At 45.9% G+C, this 25,724-nt stretch overlaps 1 protein-coding gene across 1 annotated transcript in view; it reads right to left on the bottom strand.

Moving 5' to 3' along the window:
* The window catches only part of MYT1L (myelin transcription factor 1 like), a 1,231,183-nt gene that overhangs the window by 152,120 nt on the left and 1,053,339 nt on the right, over positions 1–25,724 (bottom strand). Inside the window, exon 13 of the mRNA XM_086926390.1 lies at positions 22,161–22,411. Coding sequence (XP_086782516.1) covers positions 22,161–22,411 — 251 coding nt within the window. The remainder of the gene's footprint in view (positions 1–22,160; positions 22,412–25,724) is intronic.

Genomic DNA, 25,724 nt, shown 5'->3' with positions numbered 1-25,724 from the left:
GTCGGGGGCTGTCCTCAGCACCGAATGGGTTAAACAACTAACAACCATTGACAAGGTCTAAGGTCCAGCTGGTTTTAGGTGCATGGCAATTGTTTTGTTATTTATTTGGAAGGAAAAAAGAGGGGAACCAAAATGCCAGCTGGCTGTTTCACTATGGGACTCGCGGACAAGTGTTTAAATGTTTAAGCCAGTGGTCTCCAAACCGGTCCTGGAGGGCCGGATCCATGCCAGATTTTTTGGATATCCCGATTGAGATACATGTAGTAATTTTAAAAATCTGGCATGGATCCGGCTCTCCAGGACCGGTTTGGAGACCCCTGGTTCAAGCAAAGACCCTAATTACATAAGCCATGCCCCTTTTAAAGCACCCTCCCTTTTTCGTCCCACTTAAGGCCCTGATGTGAGCAGATGTCATGCTCAGATAATGATCTAATCTTATGTATTAAAGAGAAAAGCAAAGTGGCATAGAGCTCCCTGGGACCTTTTCAAGAGTAAGAAGTGTTTTAAAAATGTTGCAATACAATTCTGAAAAAGAAAAACATTTTAAAGAACTAGGTGTACCATGCACAGGTATGGTAATGTTTGAGTGAGGAGGCCTCTGTGAAATTCTTAGATTTTGAAATTTTTGGACTTCCTTAGTTGCTAGCACTCTTTGTAGCTGAATTTCTGAAATAAGTGAAAGTGGACAGAACAGTGGACAGAACATGAAAATGATAGAACAATATCCTGCCCCTTTCCACAGTTTTTCTTTGAACTGCACTGTTGTTTTTCTTTGAACTACCCTTGATGAAAACAAGTTAATCCAGAAACCATATTTATTTTTCTTATAAATGTTTGTGCCACCTTGTTTTTGTCACTATTTCTTTTCACAAGAATACTCCTGCGTTTTGTGTAGAATCTCTGGAACAGACTTAGGGGCATATTAACAAGGGCTTTACCTCCGCTTTTTTGGCTTTAAAAGCCAAAGAAGCGGAGATAAAAATATCAACAATAGGGTGCTAACATGCAAAATCGCATGTTAGCACCCTTTTTCACTACGCTTCCCTTTGCACCTCTAATGAGATGCAAAGTGGGCATTCCAGTGCAATATAATAGGAGAAATGTCGCTAAGCGACATTTCTCCTATTATCAAGTTTCACGCTAACCCTGTTAGAGACAAAAAAAATACAGCGCTAACCACGGTTGACGCTGCTTTTTTACGTCTGCTAATTTTCAGACTTAGCCATGTAATCCAATGGGAGGTGGATTACATGGCTAAATCCACCATGGGCTATCAGCAAGGATATCCCTATCCTTGTAGTTTTATCGCTGCATTACCAGCGATAACTTCCCAAAATGCCGCTATCCAGGATTTTTTTATCGCCTAGGCGGTTAGCGTTGTTAATAACGCGATAACCAGGCGATGTTATCCAGCGATAGTCGGCGATAAAAAAATTAACAGTAAGCGCCCTTAGCGTTAATTTTCCCTGACCCTTGTTAATATGGGTCTTCGCGACCAAACGTAGTGAGGTTCTGACATATTGCAAATTTAAAGGCGGGTAAGAGTGGCTCATACAGCAACACCATTCACGTCTGATGCCTTGGCTTCAAATGAAAGTTGGCTAAAAAGCAGCAGTGCCTCCAGAAGGGCAGAGGAGTGCCACCCACCCTTCTGCCAGTGCAGCAAACATGAACAAAAAGTAATAAAATGATTTTATTACCGTTTTATTTTTCAGTGCAGCTGGCCAGCTCAAACCAGGTGTTGTGTCGGGCCATCACTGGTGACTGGCAGCATGGGAGGTGGAAGGATGTACACCTAAAGTTTAAAGTGTGCTTGTCACTTTGGCTGTCTGTCTTGTGATGTCTGGCCTGACAAGCGCACTTTAAACCTCTCCAACCCGAGCTGTCTTAGACAGCTGGGTAGAGAGCAGGCACGGGCCTCCAGTGCCTGTAGGAGCGCTGAGCCAGATCGCTCCAACCACTTCTGGTGCTTCTCTAATGCTGGTTAACAGCATGAGAGCAGTATCAGGATTGGCTGGGGAGCTGGCGCAGAGACCCCTTGCTGCCTTTTTGTGATGGACTGTGGCAGACACCGGAGAGGGGTAGGTAAGTACAATCGTTATTTTAAATTCTTTTTTGTGCTGTTTCATTTATTTGAAGTCACTGCCAGGCTGTGTGAGAAATTCTCACTGCCTTCAGTCTCTATTCCAGAGCTCTTAATCATGGCCCATTTAAAGGCATTCCTGGAGTTCCTGCCTGATCGCCTCGCCACTTTCGATAGCAGCCGTTGTCCGTGCAGGTAACTGTGGTGGGGTGGTGGGGCCGGGTAAGGGGGAATTTTGAAGGACGATGTCGAGGCATCGTCCCTCGAAATCCCCCCTACACGGCCCCACCACCCCACTGCTGTTACCTGCACAGACCGCGGCTGTTCTAAAGCAGTGAGGCACCACTAGTCAGGTGACTGACGAAGGAGACATATCAGCCAGTCAAAAACACTATGAGGCCAAAATACTCTTTGTCCGAGACAAACACAGGAGTGGGGTGGAAAGCCATCGAATCACGAGCAGGATGAGGACACAAACCTGCCCTAAGTCTATAATGCACACAATAGGCCTGTCTGCCAACAGAAAGCTGAAGCTGCCTGTAAAAGAGACCTACAATGCATGTTTGGCTGCTGGCCAAACAATATGCTGCAGTTAATGAAGGAGGCCATTTTTATTGTATGTGCCAGGTCGACTTATTGTCACAGGCGACCCTGCCTCACGGAAATATTTAACACTTAGCAATAAATGATAAAATACTTAATTCTATGTCTCACATATTTTCGTCAATGTTGTGAAGGTTTACATTTCTAAACTTAACTGTGTTTCACCGAGAGTGAGGGAGGCACTTATATTCATTAAAGTGGTAATCAGGAGGCGCCCCACCTTCCACTGCAAACAGAGCATCCATCTTTTCTAATCTTCATAGTTTGGAAGCCGGGGTTGGGATTCAAACCATAAATCACAGAAGCACATACACACACCAATCCGTCACTGTTCAAGGGAGAGAGCGCGCTTCAAAAGAGATTTGATTTCCGAGCTGGTGAGAATGCAACTGCCTTCGGAGCTAATAACAGAGCAGAAGGATTGCATTCTGGGACGGCGAGCTCTGCCTCTGGAGTATTACCTTGATTCATTATGCATCAGTATTCCATCTGAGCGCCTTTTGTCTGAAATAAAATGTTGATTACCTCAATCATGCTAATTTTCTTAGATTTGTCTCCCATAAGTGTCATATTCATTTTTAAAAATAGGAGGAACTGGGTTGTCTTTTTTCTAGCTTCACCAAGCAATACTTTTGATGTGGATTATTTAATGTCTGCAATATCACCTCCGTGTTCTGTTCATAGTACAGTTTTCTGCATTCCACCGGAATATCATATAAAGGAGATCGGAGGTAACACCTTAACTTAAATAGGTTATACTAGAAGTGAACGATCATATAATCATTTATTGATCGAGAGGATATGTATCCATAGTAAACCTAAATTATGAGAAACTTGCTGAAGGCAGGAGTTGCAAAAGGCTGTGCATTGGTCGTGTTTTTAGTAGCAATTGTCTGTGGAAAATGAGGGCATCTTCTTGCGAAGTCAAAGTTCATGGTTTGGTTGTGGGCGCAGAAGAGTGGGTCTTTGTTCACTCCCCTTCAGCCTTTGGCTGTTTGTTTTTATTTTTTAGAAATTGCTATTAGCTGGATGAGCTGTTGTTAAAAACTATGGCATATCATGCTAGGTTGCACAGGACTTTAACTAGTTCTCTACGGTAACCTTTTCATTCCCTCCCCCATCACTGCCCCAGTGACTCACCATTTTCCCAACCCCCTGGCATAGGATAAGACCCAGCTGCATCTGCTAGTCTCCACCCCCTCCCATTACCTAACACTGCTATCTTTGTACATTTGGCTTTGCAGTTGGTTAGTGACTTGCTTCCTAAGGGTAAATAGCCTTTACAGAGCAGTCATTACCATGAAATACTATTACTACACATCTTTTACAATCCATATGTCTTTACCATGCATGTGTTTGCAAAGTAACATTTTACAACGCATATACCTTTACATTTTGGGCGGCAATGATATTTTTAGGATTTAGGGCGGCTAAGGGTATTTGGGTGCCAAGGGTATATTCAGGGTTTAGGGTAAAGGGTATTTGGGTGGCAAGGCTATTTTTGGGATTAGGGTGAGTGAGGATATTTAGGGGCAAGGGTCTTTTTAATGTTTAGGGTGGGAAGGGGTATTTGGGTGGCAAGGGTCCTTTTAGTGTTTAGGGTGGGTGAGGGTATTTGGGTGCAATGGTATTCTTAGGGTTTGGGGTGGGTAAGAGTATTGGGTGGCAAGGGTATTTTTTAGAGTTTAGGGGAAAGGGTATTTGGGTGGCAATGGGTATTTTTCGGATTTAGGGTAGGTAGAGATATTTGGGTGGCAAGGCAATGAGGCACTTTTTAGGGTTTGGGGTGGGTAAGGGTATTTGGATGGCAAGGGTATTTTTAGGGTAGGGAGGGTTTAGAAGTTGGGGGTTGATACACTCACACTCACAAACGCACACACACACACATATATATACACATGCACACACACACAAATATATATAAAATTTGGACCTGGCCCTTTTGCCTGGTTATCCCAAACTTGTGCCTTCTTCCTCCTATTTTTTCTGACCCTTTTTGGTGGCCCTAGGACTTTACCACTGCTAATCAGTTCTAAAGTGCATATGCTCTCTGTGTAAATTGTGATGTGATTGGCTGCTGCCAAAATAGGCCCCCCAACACAGGAATGGTGTAAAACAAAGTGTAGCTCCCCACTCCTGCCCCGGTACTGCCACTCCTTGGCAATTACGGGCCGCAATACGGACTTCAGTGGAGGCCCGCGTTGAAAAGGGAGGAAAGGCCAAGAGCATTTCTCTCGTAGCCCGCACCCTGCCCCAGGTGCAACACACGCACCCTCGCTGAGTGTTACCTGGGGTGTGCGATCTCACGCTCGTCTCCTCTCCACGCGACTTTGGCCTCCTATGCAACTTTGTTGATCTTGGGAAGTGGAACCCAGGCAATTCCCGACGGCGTTGGTTCGGGGTCCTTCCTTGGCAAAGGAAGGCTCGGGCCGGCGACACAGCTCCTCTGTGGACGCCAGTCTGGGCCGATGGCAATGACGCAGGTCTCAGGCTGCAGACTCACTTGAGCTTTAGGTGGGCAATCCACACGAAGATATCAGGCTGCACAAAGCACACGCACACAGCGACGCTGAGACTCACTTGGACTCCGGGTGTACACGATCACAGGACAATCCTCACGAAGGTCTCAGGCTGCACGAAGCACACGCACACAGTGTCGCTGAGATTCACTTGGATTCCGGGTGCACATGATCATGGGGCAATCCTCACGAAGGTCTCAGGCAGCACAAAGCACATGCACACCATTGCTGAGATTCACTTGGATTCCGGGTGCACACGATCATGGGGCAGTTCTTACGAAGGTCTCAGGCTGCAAAAAGCACACTCACACAGTGTCGCAAAGACTCACTTTAGCTTTGGGTGTACACAATCACAGGGCAATCCTCACAAGGGCCCTGGCTGCACGAAGCACACCCACACAGCATCGCTGAGACTTACTTGGACTCCAGGTGCACACTATTACAGGGCAATCCTCACAAAGGTCTCAGGCTGCACGAAGCACACACTCACAGTGTTGCTGAGATTCAGTTGGATTCCGGGTACACATGATCATGGGGCAGTTCTTACGAAGGTCTCAGGCTGCAAAAAGCACACGCACACAGTGTCGCTGAGACACCTCTGGAAACTTTTATGTTCCTGAGTTCCCACAATAAGGAGACAGCTCTCCTCGGGCCCTTAGGGACAAGTTACTTCAGGACACAGCACCCAGCAAAGTCCTTTCAAGCAGGGGGACACGGCACACAGCAAAGTCCCTTAGCCTCTCCTTGGTTAAAGCAGCAAACTGCAGGCCAGCCCCAGAACACACAGCAAGGGTCAGTCCTTTCCTTCAGTCTATTCAGCTGTTTCTTCCTTGGCAAAGGTTCCTCTTGACCACAAAGACATTTCAATCCTTTTCAGTCTTGATGAATCCAATGTTCAGGGGCTTCAGCTATCATAGTTATACCCCTAAATGTATTTGAAGTATTTGTGTTCAGGGGGGCACTGAACCCTGTCCAAACCAGTACTGGGTGTCTCCCTGCCAGTGACACCTTATTCCTTTGATAGTGGGACTCTGAATCCTCAATCACTCAGCAGGAGATGGAGCCATTGTTTTATAGTGGCAGCCAGGCCTCTTCACCACCAGGGGTTATTCCTCCCCCTACACTCCAGATGCAGGTCAGCCTGAACTGTCCCACCTCCTCCCCTGGGTCAAGACATTCCCCAGATCCTATCACATTTAAATCCAGAAAGTCAATCCACCCCCAGGCAGAGACACACAGAAATGTTAGAACACAAAAAACAGCCACTACTAAAAGTGTGGTTTTTAAACATACAAAGGAAAAACCACCTTCACAAAAAGATGTGTTATTAAATTGTGAGTTCAGGCATACTAAACTTCCTGTCTCCATCTTAAGCCAAGGGGAAGATAGGCTGGAAACATTTTACACAGCCTCCCCATTCTGTCCTATGGCCAAGATGGCCTTTCAACAGCGAAACACGAAATGGAGAGTATTTCCCTGTCAGGACATGGTACACACTTCAGTACATGTCCTACCTTTCGCATACACTGCACCCAGACCAGTGGGGTACCCAGGACCTACAATAGGGGTGTCTGATGTGCATAAGAAGGGAAGGGTAAGGCCTGGCAAGTGGATGCACTTGTCAGGACAACATGGCAGTTTAACAAACTGTGAGCAGGCACTGCAGTGGCAGGCCTGAGTTCTCTCTTTAAGGCTACTGGTGTGGGTGGCATAATTAGTGCTGCAGGCACACTAGTAGCTTTTGCATTACCAGCCCCGGCACACATAGTGCACTTTACTAGGGACTTTACTAGTAAGGCAAACATACCAATCACGGACAACCAATTACCATTACACTTTACACAGAGAGCACTTGCACTTTGACACTGATCAGAAGTGGCAAAGTGCCCAAAGCATCTAAGTTGGCAACACCATATCAGACAAAATGCCCCGGGGAAAGGCAAAATGTTTAATGAACTTTAGCCAAAAAAGGCCAAGTCCAACACACTTTTAGTAAAGTTGTTTTTTAAATTATGTGTTTGAAAATGCCAATTTTAGAAAGTTGACCTTTACTTGCTTTACCACCCTGTACCTCTGCCTGCCTGTGGAATCAATGTCTGGTTAAGACTGACAGCTGGGTTGTTTATGCATTCACTCAGGACAGTCACACAAAGGGAGCTGAGCTTTGCCTGGCATATCTTTATGGCTCATCGCCAGGCTGATGGGCCTTCCTGAGGTAGAGTGGTGGGAGGAGTTGTCACTGACAACTGACTAGGGCTGTGCCTGGCCTCTCACAATGCTGTCTCCACCCCTGTGTAGTGAATATTGAGCCTAGGCAGGGCAAAGCAGGACCTTGTGGACAACAAAGACTTTCCTTTGAAGGTTGCCTACTTCAATGGTCAAAAGGGGTATACAGATTGGACTTGTAACCCCAATTTATTTTAAAGCATCTAGATCAAGAGGAGACTTTGCTAAGAAGATGAGCGGAAGAGCTGTGATGAGGAGTGCTGCCCCTTTGCAGTGTGTTGTTTTACTGGGTTGGCATGCAGTTGCTGCTTCTGTCTTTGAGAGGAAAAGGACAGGACTTTATTGTGTATCCTGCTTGAGAAGTTACCCCAAGGGCTTGTGCTGTCTTACCTTTTGTTAAGCAGTCTTAAGGGCCATCAAAGGCTTTACCTACAATATCCCTATACTCCACTACTGGGAGTTCTGTCCTGCCAAGTGGTGCTAATTCCAGTTTTGGGCCTTGGAGACATCAAAATCGATGCTTCGCCCTTCTGTCGCCTGTTTTTCCGATGCAGCATCGCAGTGTGGGAGGAAACTTCATGCACTTCTGCCATGCACCCAAAGAAATAAAAGCAGCACCTTCCTGTGGCTGAAGAACCGCCACAGCCCGTGGTCAGTGCACCGTGGCTCTGAAGTCTGAGACCACTACACTGACTCCAACACAGACCCTGCTGTTTTCCTGAAAGAATCAACACATCGTTGGACCGCGGCGGAACAATTTGTCACATCACCTGTATGCCGCTGCCATATCGACCTCCAGCGAATTCCAATTTCCACACATGACACCTGTGCACCAAGTTTTCCACTGCATCACCTGCAGACCAGAACCGTCTTGGATTTCAATGCAAGGGTTCTTCTACAGTCCGGAACTGATGCAACACTTCTGCGTACAGCAGAACTGACATATCGCTTCCCCAGGGACTCAGGCAACCAACGCTTTACTGTGTTTTCTGACACTTCCCTCCTTTGTGGCTATTTTTCCTTGTGAATTTTAGTACATCTAAGGTACTTTGTGTAAAAACACATCCATAGAGTTCTATGGACAGAATTGCTTAACCTTTAAGACGTAATATCTTCAGTTCTATAAGTTGAATATGATGAAGGGTTAAGTCCTCTCTAATCACATACGCAATCAACATCAAGGGACCCCTCTGTGAAAGAAGAGACACTTTTTTTAAGGGGGTTGTTACGTACCACTCTTATACACCACTTAAAAAGGAGGTGAGAAAAAGGGAAAGAAAACCTTTTTTTATTAGTAACCATCACCCACTCTAATAGTGGAATGCTTCATCATAGGGTTCACCCTAACTCCTTTAAGGCAGGGTGGAATTGTTAATATTCCAGGGAGCTCTTTTATTATTATAATCTATGGGGGGGTAACAGTTAAATAAAAATTCCTTATCCACTTCCTAGGTATCCTTTTATTAGTGGGGCAGATGGGAAAGATTAAAACTATTCTGTGTAGCACATTCCTAAACTTGAATGACTCTCCCTCTTGCCTGCATTAAAGTGTTACTCAGAGTTAATGTCTTAAAGTTGTGTCTAGGTTTGGATGTGTTTGAGTTTGAGTTTTAAAAGTTTTATATAGCGCTCTTTCACCAGCGGTTTCATGGCGCTGTAACTGGCAGATCTCCACAAGGGACAGGGTGGTGGAGGACAGGGGAAAAGGAACTACATAACATTTTTACTGAAAAAATAAGCTTTAAGTTTCTTACGAAACTGGGAATATGAGGTAAGGGATCTGAGCTCCAAGGGTAATGAATTCCAGAGAGCTGGGGCAAGGGTCGCAAATTTTGACCCCCCCCCACTTTTTCCGACGAAACCGGGGAACTGTCAGCAGGAATTTGGAAGATTATCGGAGCTCCCTAACTGGAAGGTAAGGGACAATCTCCGAGGAAATGAAGGCAGGGGCCATGCCCAGTCAAGCCTGGTAGGTGATGGTCGCAAGCTTGAACTGGACACGTTCCCGAACCGGGAGCCAGTGTAAGATTTTCAGGAGGGGAGTGACGTGTGAGAATTTGAGAAGGTTAAAGACCAACCGAGCCGCCTGGTTTTGAATCATCTGCAACCGCCTGAAACTATATGCAGGTATGCCTGCATATAGGGCGTTGCCATAATCCAGGCGGGAGATGACCATCGCAAGGACGATCAGCTTCAAGGCCTCGAAGGTGAAAAATCAAGAGACCTTGCGGATGGTCCGGAGAGAAAGAAAAGAAGAAGAAACCACAGAGCTAACCTGGGAGTGAAGGGTGAGGTGAGAGTTGAGTTTGATGCCTAAAGTTTTGACCGAAGTAGAGGGGACCGGAGGGAGACCAAGGGAAGGGGGCCAAAAAAGTGAAGACCAGGGACTGGAGCAACCACCCGTCAACACCAATTCGGTCTTGTCGGGGTTGAGTTTCAGGTGGTTGAAATCCATCCAGTCCCGGATAAAAATCATAATGGACTGGAAATTAGAAATAGAGGCAGAAGATGAAGAGAGGTTGAAAACAAGTTGGAGATCATCCGCATAGTTATATACGGTGACCTCCATTTGTTCTAAAGAAAAAATAAGGGGAGAGATGTAAAGGTTGAACAGAAGAGGTGAGAGGGAGGAACCTTGGGGGACCCCGCACTGAACCTTCCGGAAGTCCGCAGAGAAGTCACCCAGGCGAACCGCCTGTGTGCGGTCCCTCAGGAAGGAGGACAACCATACCAGGGCCGTACCCCCGATCCCCGCCGCCGCGACACGGGAGAGTAAGATGGTGTGATCCACTGTGTCAAAGGCGGCAGAGAGATCGAGGAGGACTAATGCCTGGAATTGATTGGTGTCCCTCCCCTCCCTGAGGTTGTCAAGGACCGAAAGGACTACGGACTCCGTAGAGTGTGCGGGGCGAAAGCCAGCCTGACGGGAAGCCAATACCCCATTCTCTTCCACGAAGGTGCTCAGAGACCTGGTGACATGGCGCTCGAGCACCTTAGCCAAAAATGGTAGGAGAGAGATGGGGCGATAATTGGCAGGGATCGAAGGGTCCGCGCCAGGCTTCTTTAAGATAGGTAAAATAATAGCAGATTTCAAAGGGTTGGGAACAACTCCCTGAGAAAGGGAGCTGTTAAGAAAGTAAAGGGGGGATCAGGGCAGGTGGTGTAAATGTGACGAAGTATGTGAGCGGGACAAGTATCAAGAGGAGAGCCAGATTTTACAAGGGGGATTAGTGAAGTAAAGGTTTCCTTAGTCAGGGGGGGAAGAGTATTTAATTGTCCTTGCGGGGAAGGGCACTGGGGGGTCAACAAAAGACGAGGAAGGGGGCGGGATGTTGGCTTTAATGATGGCGATCTTATCAATAAAAAAACTGTTCAAAGAGTGACAAAGGGCCTGGGAGGGGGAGGGCTTAAGGGAGGTACGATCTGAGAAGATTTCCCTGGATTGGTTCTCGGCTGTGAGGATCTTGGAGGAAAAATAGGATGTGTGCGATGAAGGGAGTAAACCTCACTCATTGACAGAAGCATGAACTAACAATGGTTTGCACTCTTACTTATCAGAATGTCAGTGCATTTGGGCATAGCTTCAGAATGTTTGATGTGCAATCTCCATCCCCATCATTTCTGTGACTTTGACCTTTTTTCAGTGGAGTATGCCTAGGTACTATCAATAAGATTTACATTAGCCTAGCATCAGTCATTCTTCTGTTTCTACATTGGCTACCCATAGAGCAACGCATACATTTCAAAACTCTATGCATTGCTTTCAGAAACATAAATGCTGATTGTACCCATTGAAAATCAGGAGCAGGACAGTGAGTTAGACACCAGGATGTAGACGGTGAGTGCTAACCCTGGTTGGCGAACTGTGTCAAATCAGTATCCACATAAATGAGTTGGAGGGTTCAGGGTATAGTTTTGCTTATTAAAATAGTTTATCTTCTTTTTTGAGGGATGTGTTTGAAGGGTTCAGTCTGGCTTCAGGGGGCAGGGAATTACAGATTCAATGGCCCAATTGAGATAAAGTTTGGTTGTAGGTTTTCTTATTCCAAAGTTTTTGAGGTTTCAAAAGTAAAGTGCTGGTGCTTTTAGACAATCTGCAACCACCAGACAGTTCCAGTTTATCAGCTAGGTACTTCGGTGTTTTGAAGTGTAGGGCTTTACGTGTCATGAAGGCAATTTTTATGTGTATCCTTGCCTCATAAGGGAGCCAGTTTATTGCCTTCAGATCAAGAGTGATGTGGTTGTTACTTTTGGATCCAGTGATGAGTGGTGAACTCCGCTCTGTTCGCTGAGTTTGCAGAGTTTTCTGCACTCCACAGACTTCACGGAGTGCGGAAAACTCCACTCCACATAGTGAAGTGGAGCTTTTCCTTGCTTGCGCAGTTAATTGGTGAGCGCGAGCTACCGCTCAGGTACAATTTCTACTTGAGCAGGAGGAAGATCAGCGCGAATGGCAATTTGCGCTGTACTCTGCCACTTGTGGAACTCCGTGGAGTTTTTTGTCACTTCACAGAGTTCCTCATAGTGGAAAGCCGTGAACTCTGCCCAGGCCTAGTGATGAGCCTTGCAGCAGAGCTGAGGAATGCCCTTAGCGGAAGCGCAGCGGACGAGCGCAGCGGGAGCGCCGTTTGCGCGCCGAAGGCGCGCCTAAGGCAAGCCCGTCTGCGCCCGTCCGCGGCAGACCGGGGCACGGGGCCAGACCCCCTGGTCCTCACCCCCCAGATAACCGCTACGACAAAGAGGAGCTCCTCAGCCTTCGCAACAAATACCTAAAGGTATGTGAGCACAGTATTGATCTCAGTAGTCCTACCAATTCCTGTGAAAACTGTGGCTTCACCCTCAACAAACACCTCAAAGCAAGCACGCCCAACGGCAACGCCCAACCAGAGCACAGTAGAAAAATCAGTGGCGCTCTACTTAACTGTCGCTCCCTCAAAAAGCATAAACTGGAAGTATTCGACCTTATAACTGACAACAAATGGGACTTACTATGCCTTACTGAAACTTGGCTGGACGAAGACTCAGACCCTGAAGTCAGGGAGGCCCTGCCCCCTGGATATGCAATTTGCAGGCAGGATAGACCTAAGGGAAGGGGAGGTGGCATTGCCATAATCTATAGAATGAATATGACATGCACCCTCGAACCTGTCACGATAACAGATAGCGAAACTGGAGCTTTCTCCATCGATATTGACAAAAATACGGTCATCAAAGGCCTACTGATCTATAGACCTCCGGGAGGTAGCAGAAACTTCACGGAAAGTCTTATCCAGAACGTCACCCCATTGGCTATGAGATACAGGAAGTTCCTTGTATTAGGGGATATTAATCTCCACATTGAAGACCTTAACAACTCAGCTGCTCAAGAATTGTGCCAAGAGCTGCAGACCTTACAATTAGTAACTGCCTCCCACCTCCCGACTCATCGCCAGGGGCACCTTCTTGACCCCATTTTTAATAACTTGGAGGATTTGAAACAGGATACTCCCATTCCTTTGCTGTGGACAGATCACTTCCTAGTCCCTTTTAACTTCCTAGTCATGACTCATCATAAAAAAATTCACCATTGCGCAAATAAACTACAAAGGAAATGGGCCAGGTTGTCCATGGATTCTTTCGAACATCACTTCCTACTAAATGGTTCCCCCGCAGACTTAGGAGTGGACGTTGACAGAGCTTGCGTAGCCCTGGACGGATACATCACTAAAGCCCTGGACATCACTGCCCCTTGGGCCAATAAGGGCCCGGAGCGACAAACTAAAACTGCACCTTGGTTCAGCACAACTCTTAGAGAAACCAAGGCAGCCTGTAAGAGGCTTGAACGCGCCTGGAGAAGGAACTATTCACTAGAGGCAAGAGATGTATACAGAGCTAGCATAAAAGAATACCACCTCCAAATTAGGAAAGCCAAAGCGACCTTCTATGCGGATCGAATAGATAGTGCTAAATGCTCATCCAAGGAACTCTTCAGGATTTATAAAGAGATTACTACACCTCCCCCTGTTTTAGAGCAGGCCGACACATCAGCACAATCATGTAACGCCATCGCGGAATTTTTCCACAAAAAAGTACGCGACATTTACAACAGTTTCCCGGATGATGCCAGAACTGGCTCTAACCTTCTTCCTCCTCATGAAGAAGCAGCTTGGGAGGCAACGATCGAAGACTGCCTTACAGTATTCCAGGTTCCGTCGAAAGATCTCCTGATAGCCATTGCTAAAGGCATTAAATCAGGCTCCCCGCACGATCCTGCCCCTGCCAAATTCCTGGCCAGCGCCATGAGTCATCTGGCACCCTATGTTGGCCACGTTCTATCTACCTCTTTTAACACTGGCAAGGTCCCTCACCGGTGGAAACAGGCAGTCGTACTGCCTCTGAAGAAAAAATCCAACATTAGTGCGTCCCAGCTCAGCAACTTACGCCCCATTTCGCTTTTACCCTTCTTCTCTAAACTGGCGGAAAAGCTGGTTAACCAACAACTATCCGCGCACATAGAGTCCAGAGGCCTCCTGCACACCAACCAATCGGGCTTCCGAGCACGCCACTCCACAGAATCAGCCCTCCTTTTTTCGACTGAGGCACTGAGGAGGCACGTAGATGCGGGACATGTGGCAGCACTAGTGCTTCTGGACCTCAGTGCAGCCTTCGACACTGTAGCACATCATACGCTGCTGCAGTGTCTGAAGAAAGGAGGGGTGACAGGCATGGCCTGGTTATGGCTGGAATCTTTTCTCACCAACCGTAGCTTCTCGGTAGAGCAAGGAGGAGCACGCTCCGACACCTTTGACCTCGGTCAAGGAGTGCCGCAGGGCTCAAGCCTCAGTCCAACCCTTTTTAATTTATATGTCACCCCCGTGGCTACTACTGCGGAACGATATGGGGTAGAAGTAGTGACATACGCAGACGACACACAGTTGGTGGTCGCTCTGACCCAACCTGCTGAACAAGCTGCCGCTAACTTCTCAGCATGCCTCCAGGATATGGCGGGATGGATGGCGAAGAATTGCCTCCGTCTTAACGGTGACAAGACTGAGGTGCTGATTGTTGGAAAACCCCCCTCAGTCTGGTCATCTGCCTGGTGGCCACAGACCCTGGGGCCCCTTCCTACCCCTAGTGATCAGGTCAAGAATCTGGGAGTATGGGTGGACTCAAAATTGGACTACGACTACCATACTAGACGGGTAGCCGGTACGTGCTTCTCGATTCTACGGAAACTCCGCAAAACCATCGACCTGCTCCCAGAATCATCTAGGAAGACCCTGGTCCACGCCCTTGTCACATCAAGACTGGACTACGGCAACGCCCTTTATCTGGGGGCCAATGCCTCTAGCCGGCGGCGACTGCAGACAATTCAGAATGCTGCCGCCCGCCTGGTCCTCCGGCTGCCCAGAAGAGCCCCCTCAAAAAAATCCCTACAAACTCTTCATTGGCTTCCGATCAATGAAAGAATTGATTTCAAAGTCCTTTGTATCGGTCACAGGATCGTACATGGCAAGGGCCCGGCCTTCCTTCGGAACCTTCTTTGCCCCTATACGCCCACTCGACAACTCCGCTCGTTAGGAGCAGGCCTCCTCGCTGTCCCCAGACACAAGAAAGCCAGAATGGGAGGAAGATCCTTTCGTACTTTGGCAGCACATAAATGGAACTCTCTCCCCCTGAGCTTAAGAGTGGAAACATCAGAGCTCATCTTCCGTAGAAAGCTCAAAACATTCCTCTTTCCCAAAGATTAGCCCGTCTTGTTTGACTGACGGAGTAGATGGCTCTTCTGACAGCGCGGGGACACACTGAAAGTGTAACCATGCGCTTTACAAATTCAGAAATAAATAAATAAATAAATAGTGGAGCAAACTTGGATCTTGGCTAACCACATAGGGTTGCACTCCCATAGTCTAATCTGGGGATCACTAGAGCTTGCATAGCTGATTTAAGGACGTTGAAGGGGTTGCTCAACCTAGTGCTTCAGTTTGTGGTGGTAACTTTTGCATTCAATACGTGGATCACCAGTGCTTTTGCACTTTTATATTTAACATATTTTAAAGTCTCAATGCATGCAGCTATTATCCTAAAACTTTATAGTGGGAACAATATACTCAACGTGTCCACGTGTGAACTGAAGAATATAATATTCTTCCACTAGTTTCAGGTACTTGTTTCCCACTACCTTAATGAAAAGTGCATAGCTAACTATCTTGATTGTATGCAATGAATGTATATAGGATGGCAAGAAGTAAGAAAATGTTGTTTCATGACCATTTATATTTTCTGAGTTCTGTATTAATCCTGTCTCCTGAATTTTCCAAAGGGGTTATTCTCCTTGAGGGGCTGTGACCACTTTCTGCTGTGTCTCGTCATACGATACACTTGCCAAAGAACATTAAGAAAGGAACACAGTATATTAAATGTAATTCTGCATAAATAACCCTTGGTGTCTGAAGTCTGAATTCTGCTAATATTTAAGTTCATGTTAGCAAGATTTTGGATTATTATTTGTGGGGGTGTACCTCATCAGTTTATTCATACAATATCTTAGTGTGCTCAAATATAGATAAAACACATTGCTTGGATGACTGCCACCTTTCACAGTCCCAAGTTTTATCTTTAGACTGAGTCACTTTTTAGGTTCCCAGACTCTTCCAGTGGGCAAGACATGATGCCTTAGCTCATGAAAGCTCCATGAGATTGAATTATTTTATGCAGCACTCTCTGTAATTTTAAACTTTGCATGAAAAAACTCTGGGGCATATTATCAAGCCTGGGCGATAAAACTATCGCCGCTTTATCGGCAGGAAACTGTTATGTTATGTTATGTAATGTCTCTTTTGATAGCGCACGGCTACCCCGAGGGGTGTCCCGGCCGATAAAGTGGCGAAAATTGGCTTGATAATATGGTCTATGGAATTCCAATCGAAGCTCATCTTAGATGTCCTACACATTTAACATGAGCTTCGATTGGAATACCATAGAGCATATTATCAAGCCCATTATCGCCACTTTATCGGCCGATAAAGCGGCGATAATTTTATCGCCCAGGCTTGATAATATGCCCCCCTGTGTGGTACAACCAGACATTTGTGGCCACCACGTTTGTGCCTTTCTTCTGGTGCCCTGGCGTCTCCTCCTGGTTCTCAAGAGATCCAAAATGTCTCACTTTTTTTGCGGATGTTGAAAACTTCTGCATGGTTACTACTACAGTTCCCAGACTTCCAGTGAAGGCTTCTGAGGAATAGGTTTCCTTCGTGCCAGGACATCAAAAGTATCCTTTGTAGCCCACTCCCAGGTGGGCAGCTGGTTCCTCCTCGCAGGGATATTCATTATTCTGCCTTTTGTGTCTTGTAGGTGAGCTTGCCTATCCTTTCACAACACTTACAGAGTTTTGGTGCAAGGGGAAGCTGATAAAGTCATGATGTGGTTTGGTGAGCTGGTAGTGGGGAGAGATTACAACCTCTAATCTAATACCAAAATCGGCCCTAGAATGCAGCCTACCTACCTTTGTAGCAAATCCTTTTTGTTTTTCCAGAAACAATCACAGTGTGTCCTGTTCTAGCAAATAGATATAGTGTTGTCCCTCTGTCCAAAGATCATAAAGTCCACCAGCATAAGAGCCAGTGGTTACTCTTCTCATATTCATGCCCTCAGATAGATTTCTGAAATCTCTAAAGACAGAGTTATTTCACACTGCATCAAAGACTTAAACACTATCAAGAGGGAATTCTATACGAACAGAATTAATTACTGCTAAAGCGTTCCAGCAACAAAGGTAGATACTTGTGAAGTTACCATTAAACTACATTAAGCAAATATCTAGCCCTACCATTGAAAAAGTATTAAAAATAACAGTTAATATGCTTTGTACAATTTCCCTCATTCTGATAGTGGAAAAGTAACTTAAATATAATTGAATGTCTCTATCAGACCACTGCCTGGGTATTGTGTGGGTGCCAGAGTATCTGTTAAGAGCATGAGCCTTTGTACTAGTAAGCCTTGTGAGTAAATGTAAATGTAAATGTAAATGTATAGGCATTTATATAGCGCACTACCTACCCGGAGGGTCCCGAGGCGCTTCGACCGCTGCGAAACCCTTCCTGGCTTCCCTGAGAGATGGTCCCTTAATGGGTATCTCCAGGGTGAGACCAGGCATCCCCGGCGGTCTGGTGGGGCCGTTAGTGAAGATGAGGCAAGCTAATGCCCAGAGTTGCCGAGTGTGATCGCTGATCAGAGTGGGCACCGAGGCGAGAGAATTATCGAGTCCACTGACCCTGGTCCAGAAACCTGCCGCGCCGGGAATCGAACCCTGGTCCTGGGCCGTCCTCTGCTCTCAGGTCTGTGATTTTTAGTTGGGAGTCGGTGAAGTGAATTCATAGTAGGAGACACATTGTTCCATTTTTGGGGGTTGGGATTCATTTGGCTACACGGTCTGTAGTCATTATTTGCATCCACAAAGCTCATGGATAACACACTGTTGCTAATGCTGCAGTAGTCAGAGTATTCCATTATCAGGCCCTTTCCAACCTTGAAGGAGATTGGATTTGGAGGAGTGGGAAGACTTTGCAATGCATGGAAACGCTAAAAGTAGATGGATTTTATTACAGTTTTTCTCTGGACGTCTAATGTGGGATGTGCATGAAAGAGGATGCTCAGTTGTATTTTTTCAGTGATATATTTAGAGGCAGCCCCTGACTTGAAGGCCATTTCAAATTTGTGATTTGGGTTTAGTTCCATTCCACACTAGAATCTTTAAATTCATTACTGTTTAAACAGGAGAAGTTCCCTTTTGTCAATTGTTGGAAATGTAAGGGACATTTGACTCTAGGTTCCATTATATCAAAATCATTCTTAAGACAAATGTGGACCAGCATATAATTTTAAATCTACCTATTATTTTCACGGAATTGAAGCATATAGCGTAAAAACCCATTGAACATAAGTGGTGAAAGGCAAGTGGCAATCCACCTTACGAGATCAAATGGCCAATGTGAACCTGTGGCTTCAATCACGGCTTCAATCACTGCAGAGGGTTTGGAACTGTATTAGGTTTAAACCAGTTTATTAGGAAAGAAGTACCTGGGTAATTCACTTAAAAACTGTAACCTTAAAGATTCAAAATGCTTCAGTATTAAATACCGCCCCATAACGTATTGAGAAATGTAGGCAACCCAGTTGAAAAATTATGCTACGGCCAATGCCTAAAAGAAAAAAAAAATGCCAGGGCTCTTGTCAGGAGGCCACTGCAGCTTGAATCAGTCATTGCCCCAAAAAGTACCAACACAGTGCCAACACAACTACTAACCATCACACTCCTACAAGTGTGACAATTTGCCTATTCCATGCCCCCAAAGATATAATAAGGTTTTAGCATTTTTAAATGTAAACAACTGTTCTTATACTCATCTGTACATTGGACAAACAGTGCCACCATGTGGCAGAATACCATAAGCGCCAGTCTTGACAATTAAGTGCCAGTGCCAAGCACCAGAAACCAGTTGCTCAAATTAAGTAATGGTTATGGCCCATCCAAACGCAGCAAAAAATAACACAAAGGGAGGAAGGAGAAGGTTAAGAGACAAAAAAGTACTCCATCATCTCTATTCCACCTTCCTGTAGGGATGTCCCCAGCCCGTTATTATGATAAGTCTACTCACAATGCCAGAGAACCATGAATCCCACCTGCATAGAGACAATTTCGAACTTTCCCCTATGTCTTATGACAGCCTGTTTAGGAAGGTTTGAGTAGATTCTTTCTGTAAAAAGAGAATTGCACTTCTCTTCCATTTCTATTTTTAGGCACTCAGGATAAGAGACAGAGGAACCCAAAGCCCTTGCCGCTATTCTTTTCTGGATGGTGACGTGGGACTGTTTCTTCAATAACGTGTTCGGATTCAGGTGGCCCTCGTTTCCCTTAATCACCAATTTTAAGAGTCTACCTCTCTAATCTGGTCAGATAAATACAGCCCTGTTCATGCACCATCATCATTCCATCACCTTTTTTCCTCAGAAAGAGATGGAAATTCCACAAATCACCTGCCATCACAGCATGTCCCTCCAGTCCTAGCAAATCCAGAAGCAACTTTGAGATCTCCACTTAGGTTTGCTGCATGTATCTCATCAATAGCAGCATGCAGAGCATAGATACAACACAGGAAAGTGCTCTCTCCCTGCTAAAAGCTAAAGTCATCTCTGAGAATCTAGTCTGAGTCACTATGTGTTTTAGCAGAGGCACCCTATTTGGATCACAAAAGTCCTCTTTCCTTTTCTGGTAGTCCGCCATAATAGCAGGAGGTTAATAAAGTTCAGCAGAGACCCAATAACTAAACTTGTTTATCTTTTTCCTGCACATCCAGTACCCAGGTCAGAGAGTAATCCCTCAGGGCCCATATTTACAAGCAGATTAGGCATCCATAGGGAGCCACCCACTGGTGGCGTCACACAATTGTGGTCTGATCCTCACCCACTGGAGTACAATGTTAACCCCTCACGGTCATTCCGCCCACCTTCCATCTCCACATTGAGAATGCGCAGCATCACTTGAGGTGTTGGGCTTTCCTCCCTTCCCCACGTCCAGAATTGGGGTGCTTGGCACCACTGCTGCTCCACCCAGGAATGTCCTCGAGTTGCAGAGGGTCACCACTTCCAGGGCTTTAACCCCTTTGATGCTGATGACGAGCTCAGCTCGTCATCAGCTACGGCGCTCGTGTGGTGATGACGAGCTGAGCTCGTCATGTAACGCGGTATTTTCAAAAACGCCGCACACAGCGGGAAAAGCCGCCGCAGCGATGCGGTTAAGTGGACCGGATCTCACAGGTGCTGAGCACCGGCAGTTTTTTAAAGGAGGCCTCGATACGGGTCACTATCGGGCTCTGTTTTGTGCCCTGGCATGGGCTGTCTGTTTTTTTTCCAGACTGCAGTGACAGCAGGTACATCAATGTGAGTGTGCTCACACAGCACACTTCTCACTAGTGCAGAGGCTGTGGCATGACGTCATGCCAGGTGAGCGTTGTAGGGGAAGGGAAATCCTGTAAAGAGAGTCAGTTTCTTTCTGGATTTCCCTTCTCTTTTTGAAACTCAGGTTCAGCAACATTTTCATGGTGTCACCAGGGCTTTAAGTGGAAACTTTATTCAATATTATTTACAAGCCATAGTCCTGACTTGTTGAAGGTTTGATGTTACTTGTTGTATCATATCTGGATGCAATGACAGAAACAGCAAAATACAAGTTGGGCGGCACACTATGCGAAGCACAGGTTTTTAGCTTAGGTGTTTTTAAGCCACGCCCTTAATTACATTGGCCACGCCTCTTGGAGAGACCCCCCGGTTTTTTCATCCCACTTAAAGCCCTGACCACCTCCTCACTGATTGCTCAGGCGTGGGCTGCACTCAGTGCTTAATTTGCAAAACAATAAGTGCCATGGCCCTTTTCAGGAGGCCATTGCAGCATGCATCACCCACTGCCCTCGCCAGGGCGGCCAGTGAAGTTACCAAATCAACTACTAACCATTACACTCCTACAAGTGTGACAATTCGGACTATTCCAGGCACCCAAAGCTATAAGAATGGCTTGTTCGGTCAGGCATTTCTATTTTTTATATGTATATTCAGTTAATAAACAACTGTTCTTGTGCTCATCTGTAAATTGCACGGGCAGCGCCACCATTAGTGCTGGTGTTGACCATTATATGCCACTGGCTCAAATTAAGCCCTGGTCGCACTGATCTGAATCCAGGAGACTGGGGAGAAGAGAGTCAGTAGCTAGTCGGCTCTCCACCAGAGCACTCCTCTGCATAAAGCTTCGAAGGGGCCCACGATCACCCCCCCCCCTTCCGCCTCCAACGTCACGGTGGGCCAGTGGACTCCGGGCCCCATTGTGACAACAAGTCGGGCAGAAGAACAGGCCAGGACTTGAGTGCTTTAAGTGGACAAGTCATTGTCTTGCTCACTGTCTGGACCCATCCCTTGTTTGGATTGTTCTGTGGTTGTGTCAGACACGCTAGTCCATTCTTTAAGCCTTTTGAGAAGAACAATGAGGTCAAAGGATGTATTTATTGCAGGCTGCTGAGCGGGCAAGCAGTGAGAGGGTGGCTTGCTTGCCTTCATCTACACTGGTGAGGACTTGCCTGTCCCAATGGTTTCAGGAATTCTAACTACCTAACAGACCCTTATTTAGAGTGCCTGATATTGTGATGTGGCAAAACTGCACAACGGTAATATTACACGTTCTGCCGGTGGTAACTCTATTAATGCAGCCATGGCATTACAAAGATGACAGCTGCGGTGGCAACGGTTTATATAAATGTGTTGGTATGACTATATGGTACCACTTTTGAAGAAGCAGATTTCACGTAAATTATTGGTAAAAACTTGCGTTACTCAGACTGTGTATGCTTTCACTGTGCTAAAACTACATTGCAGCAAACGTGCAATTAAGTTAAAATGATTTTCGCGTGTAATAGCGTGTAAACATGGCAATGCAAATATAAGGGAACATAAGGATAAAATCACAGCAAAAGAGGCACATTCAACATCATTTCAAATGAGGCTGGATCAGAAACGCAGGAGTTGTGGACGGAGACGTGTCTCTTCCTCTTGTGTGCACTGTTCAAACTGAAATGCTTTCCATTCAGCCAGCGCACAAAGAAGGGTCATTATTTCTATTTTTAAACCTGCCAGGGGCAGGCTTGTCTAGCGCGGCGAGGAGGTTCATATCTTCATCAACATACATAATTGCTCCTTTTTACCCTGGCACAGAGATCCGGAGGTTTGGCGGCGAGGCTCTGTGGCATCTCCCTGCAGCGGGTGGAGAGGTTCAGAATGGCGGTGGCCGCCATGTGCGCCGCCTCCATGTCATGGGTGTAATCAAAGCTGCTCTTGCTGCACGTGCTGCTGGCGCTGCTGCCGCCCCCACAACTCATATTGCTGCTGCTGCTGCTCATGGCGTAACTGCTCGTTGTGCTGCTAGTTGGGCTGGAATTCTTGCAGTAGCGTTTTGCTGTGGGAACAAATAGAATACCGGATTAATAAATGCGAACATCATCCGCATCAACACAACAATTTTTTGACATTTGCCAGTATAGTATTAACATACGAAGCCACCGATTCAACTAGGCCCTCATCAAGGGCAGAGACATGTAAAGGATTTTGGGGGCCCCGGGCCAATCCTATTTTGGGGGCCCGTGTTTAGAACAGCTTTGACTTTATGATCCATTTTCAGCTCTTTCATGCCCTCTTTGGCCAGGTCACTGATAGAGCACAGGAGCACTTGTCTAAATTCTACATGTGTGTACATCTAATATTCAGGGATAGTGACGTGTTTTCAATGTTGTAACATAGCAGCAGCTCACCAATATTACTCCAAATAATCTCTGTGACAACCTGCTATTTCGCACATGAGGTCCTGTTATGTTCTAAAAAAAATACCTTTTTTTATGGATACTGCATGGAACAAAAATAGAGTGCAAAATGTCTGTAATAGACTCACAGATCACCCTGATTGAAAAGCAATAAAAGGAAAACGGAATTTAAAAGAACCTGGTGAAGAATTATTCAAGGTCATTAGGGCAAGACTCTCTGCAGAACAGAGCTGAGCCTATCAGAGGCCCCCATGAAAGGCTGAGGCCCTGGGCAGGAGCCCACTTTGCCCATGCATTAAAACATCTCTGATCAAGGGTTGCATGTAATTTTCAGTGTCGTATTACCACACCCAATATTCCTGATACTATAGGGTGCAGTAATTGCAGGGTGCAGCATTACTGCATTCCCCGAGAACAACGGCGGATAGTACGTTTTAGAGGGAGGGGGGCGGATGGGACACACACACGAATGCATACACATAACACTAACACCATGCATTCACACGCATACAGAAACACATTCATTCATAACACTCTTTACCAAACATTCATACATACACACACACACGCACCAAATATTAATACAAAAATAATAAGCACCAGTGCTCGAAGGCTTTATCAGAATCTCTACAGTCAGCACAGGTGATTATTAGGATTGCCCAATACCATGGCTGCTTAGTCTTGATTGCACCTCATGACTCTTTCTTCCATCAGACTACACAACCTACTCTTTATTTCACTCTTGCATGTTCTTTTTCATCCATGATTCTGCCTTTGGTTCAGTTTTTTGGACTCTCTTCTTCTCCTTTCACCCTTTTGTTTTTTTCACTCTCTTAATCTGGGCCAAAGTCTGATGAAAAAAAGTCACTTTCAGTGTACCCGATCTTCATCCATCAGCTCCAACAAGACAGTGCTTCTCAATATTTTGGTGTGGGAACATCGGTTAAGGAATACCCCTGCTACATTTGGCAGTATTTTTCTGAAATGAAATTGTAATTAGTGGCTGATGTGAGTTTGGCAGGAATGAGGCATAATTCATAGTGCTGGAGTTGCTTACTGCATGTTTTGGCACTTTTCGATTTACTTTCCCTGAGCAAATATTGTCAGGTACATCTGGCAAAGGCTACACCAGAAAACAAGAAACTAGTAAACCTGCATTACTTGCAATCCCAATTCAGGAACAAACCGAGGTTTTGCACAAACGTTGTAACGAAAAGGGTACTCAGATGATGTTTTTTGTAAACGTGCCCTTCCTGCAGGGCCATCCATGATTTTTTTGCCTTTTTACTGAACTCTATTTTTGTTGGCTGTAAAACTGTGTGCACTTTACCCTTGTTAGCCAATGGTAAAGTGTTTGTGCTGACTTTGTTAAACATGGTAAAATTAGTATGCAGTTGTCAACCTTAGTGCGGTCTTCCCCCAAATGTTTTGCCTTCAACCCTTCTATTTTGCGGTCTAGTTTTTGCTGGCCGTAGGTCTTTGCACACTTAACCACTGGTAACTAGTGCTATTGTGCTTGTGCTCTATACTTCAGACATGGGGACATTATCTTATACCCAATTGACATATTTAATTTGCTTGTACATCCCTAAGAGAGCGGTACCACAAGTAATGAGAGCCTGTAAATGAAATGCTACTAGTGCCCATACAACCCTGATTGTGCCACCCACTTAGGTAGCCCTTCTAAGCAGAGGAGAAGTGTGGCTCACTGGTTAGAGCAGGCAGACCCTGAAGCAGAGGTCAGACCCGGGACCAGGGATCAATTCCCGACGGGCCAGGGTCTAGAGCTCAAATGTCCATGGACTCGATAATTCTCGCTTCGGTGCCTGACCTAATCATGGGTTCACACTCTGCAAATCTGGGCATTAAGCTTGCTTAATCTCCACAACGGCCCCCCTGTGCCGGGATGCCTGGCTTTCACCTTGGGAATGCCCTGTAGGGGCTATCTCACAGGGAAAAGCCAGGACGGGTTCCCAAGGCAAGCGCGGAGATACCCCTTCAGGGGTCGATTCTGGCGCTATATAAGAAACATAATAATAATAATAATAATAATAAGCATGTCTCAGGCCTGCCATAGCGGCCTGTGTGTGCAGTTTTTAAACTACCTTTTCGACCTGTCAAAATAAATGTTTTGCCAGGCCCAAACCTTCCTTTGTATTACATTTAAGTCACCCCCAGAGTTGGGTCTGAACAGCGCAGAGAGCAGGGTGCAGTGTATTTAAAAAGTAAGACATTTACTTTTAAGTTTTACATGTCCTGGTAATGAAAAACCTCTGAATTCGTTTTTCAATACTACAAGGCATACCTCCCTGATAGATAACATTGAAGTTACCTCATTAGAATTTAATAAACTGTAACCTCTAAAGAATAGCAGGAGGACAGTTAAAGTTTGGTGTCTAAAGAATTGTAATTAAAAGTCCTCTTTAATGGTGGAGCCGGATTTTTAATCACAGTTCTGAAAATGACGCTTTTAAAAAGAAATTGTGGCTTACAAACAAGTGATTCTGTCCCCAATTAACCAATAGGAGAAAAAGAAAACCTTTCTTGAAAGAAATATATCAGTGAGACAACAAATGGCCCTGAAGAATGACACGTCTTCTCCTCTAGCAACCACGTCTCCTTCAACCACGCTACTGAACTCCACTGGACCGATCACAGCTGCGCCCATTTCAACTTCAGGAAAACAACTACACACCACCGACCGCAAAAAGCCCCCCGAAGATGCCGGAGCAAGATCACCACCGACCAGCTCACTACCTCCCTGAGCCAAAGCCCACCCACCACCTCCACGGGCCCCAACGAAGCAGCCCACAACCTCACACAGTGGATCACTGACTACGCCGATGCCCTCGCACCACTGAAGAACCCCCCAAGCAACCATGATAGCAAAAAAATCTCTTGGTTCACCAGCGATCTCAAAGACTCCAAGAAGTCCTGCTGTGCCCTCGAGAA

This window comes from Lissotriton vulgaris, chromosome 6 (assembly GCF_964263255.1).
Source record: "Lissotriton vulgaris chromosome 6, aLisVul1.2, whole genome shotgun sequence".
NCBI classification, from domain to species: Eukaryota; Metazoa; Chordata; class Amphibia; order Caudata; family Salamandridae; genus Lissotriton; species Lissotriton vulgaris.
This window is presented reverse-complemented; position numbering and strand designations above follow the sequence as displayed.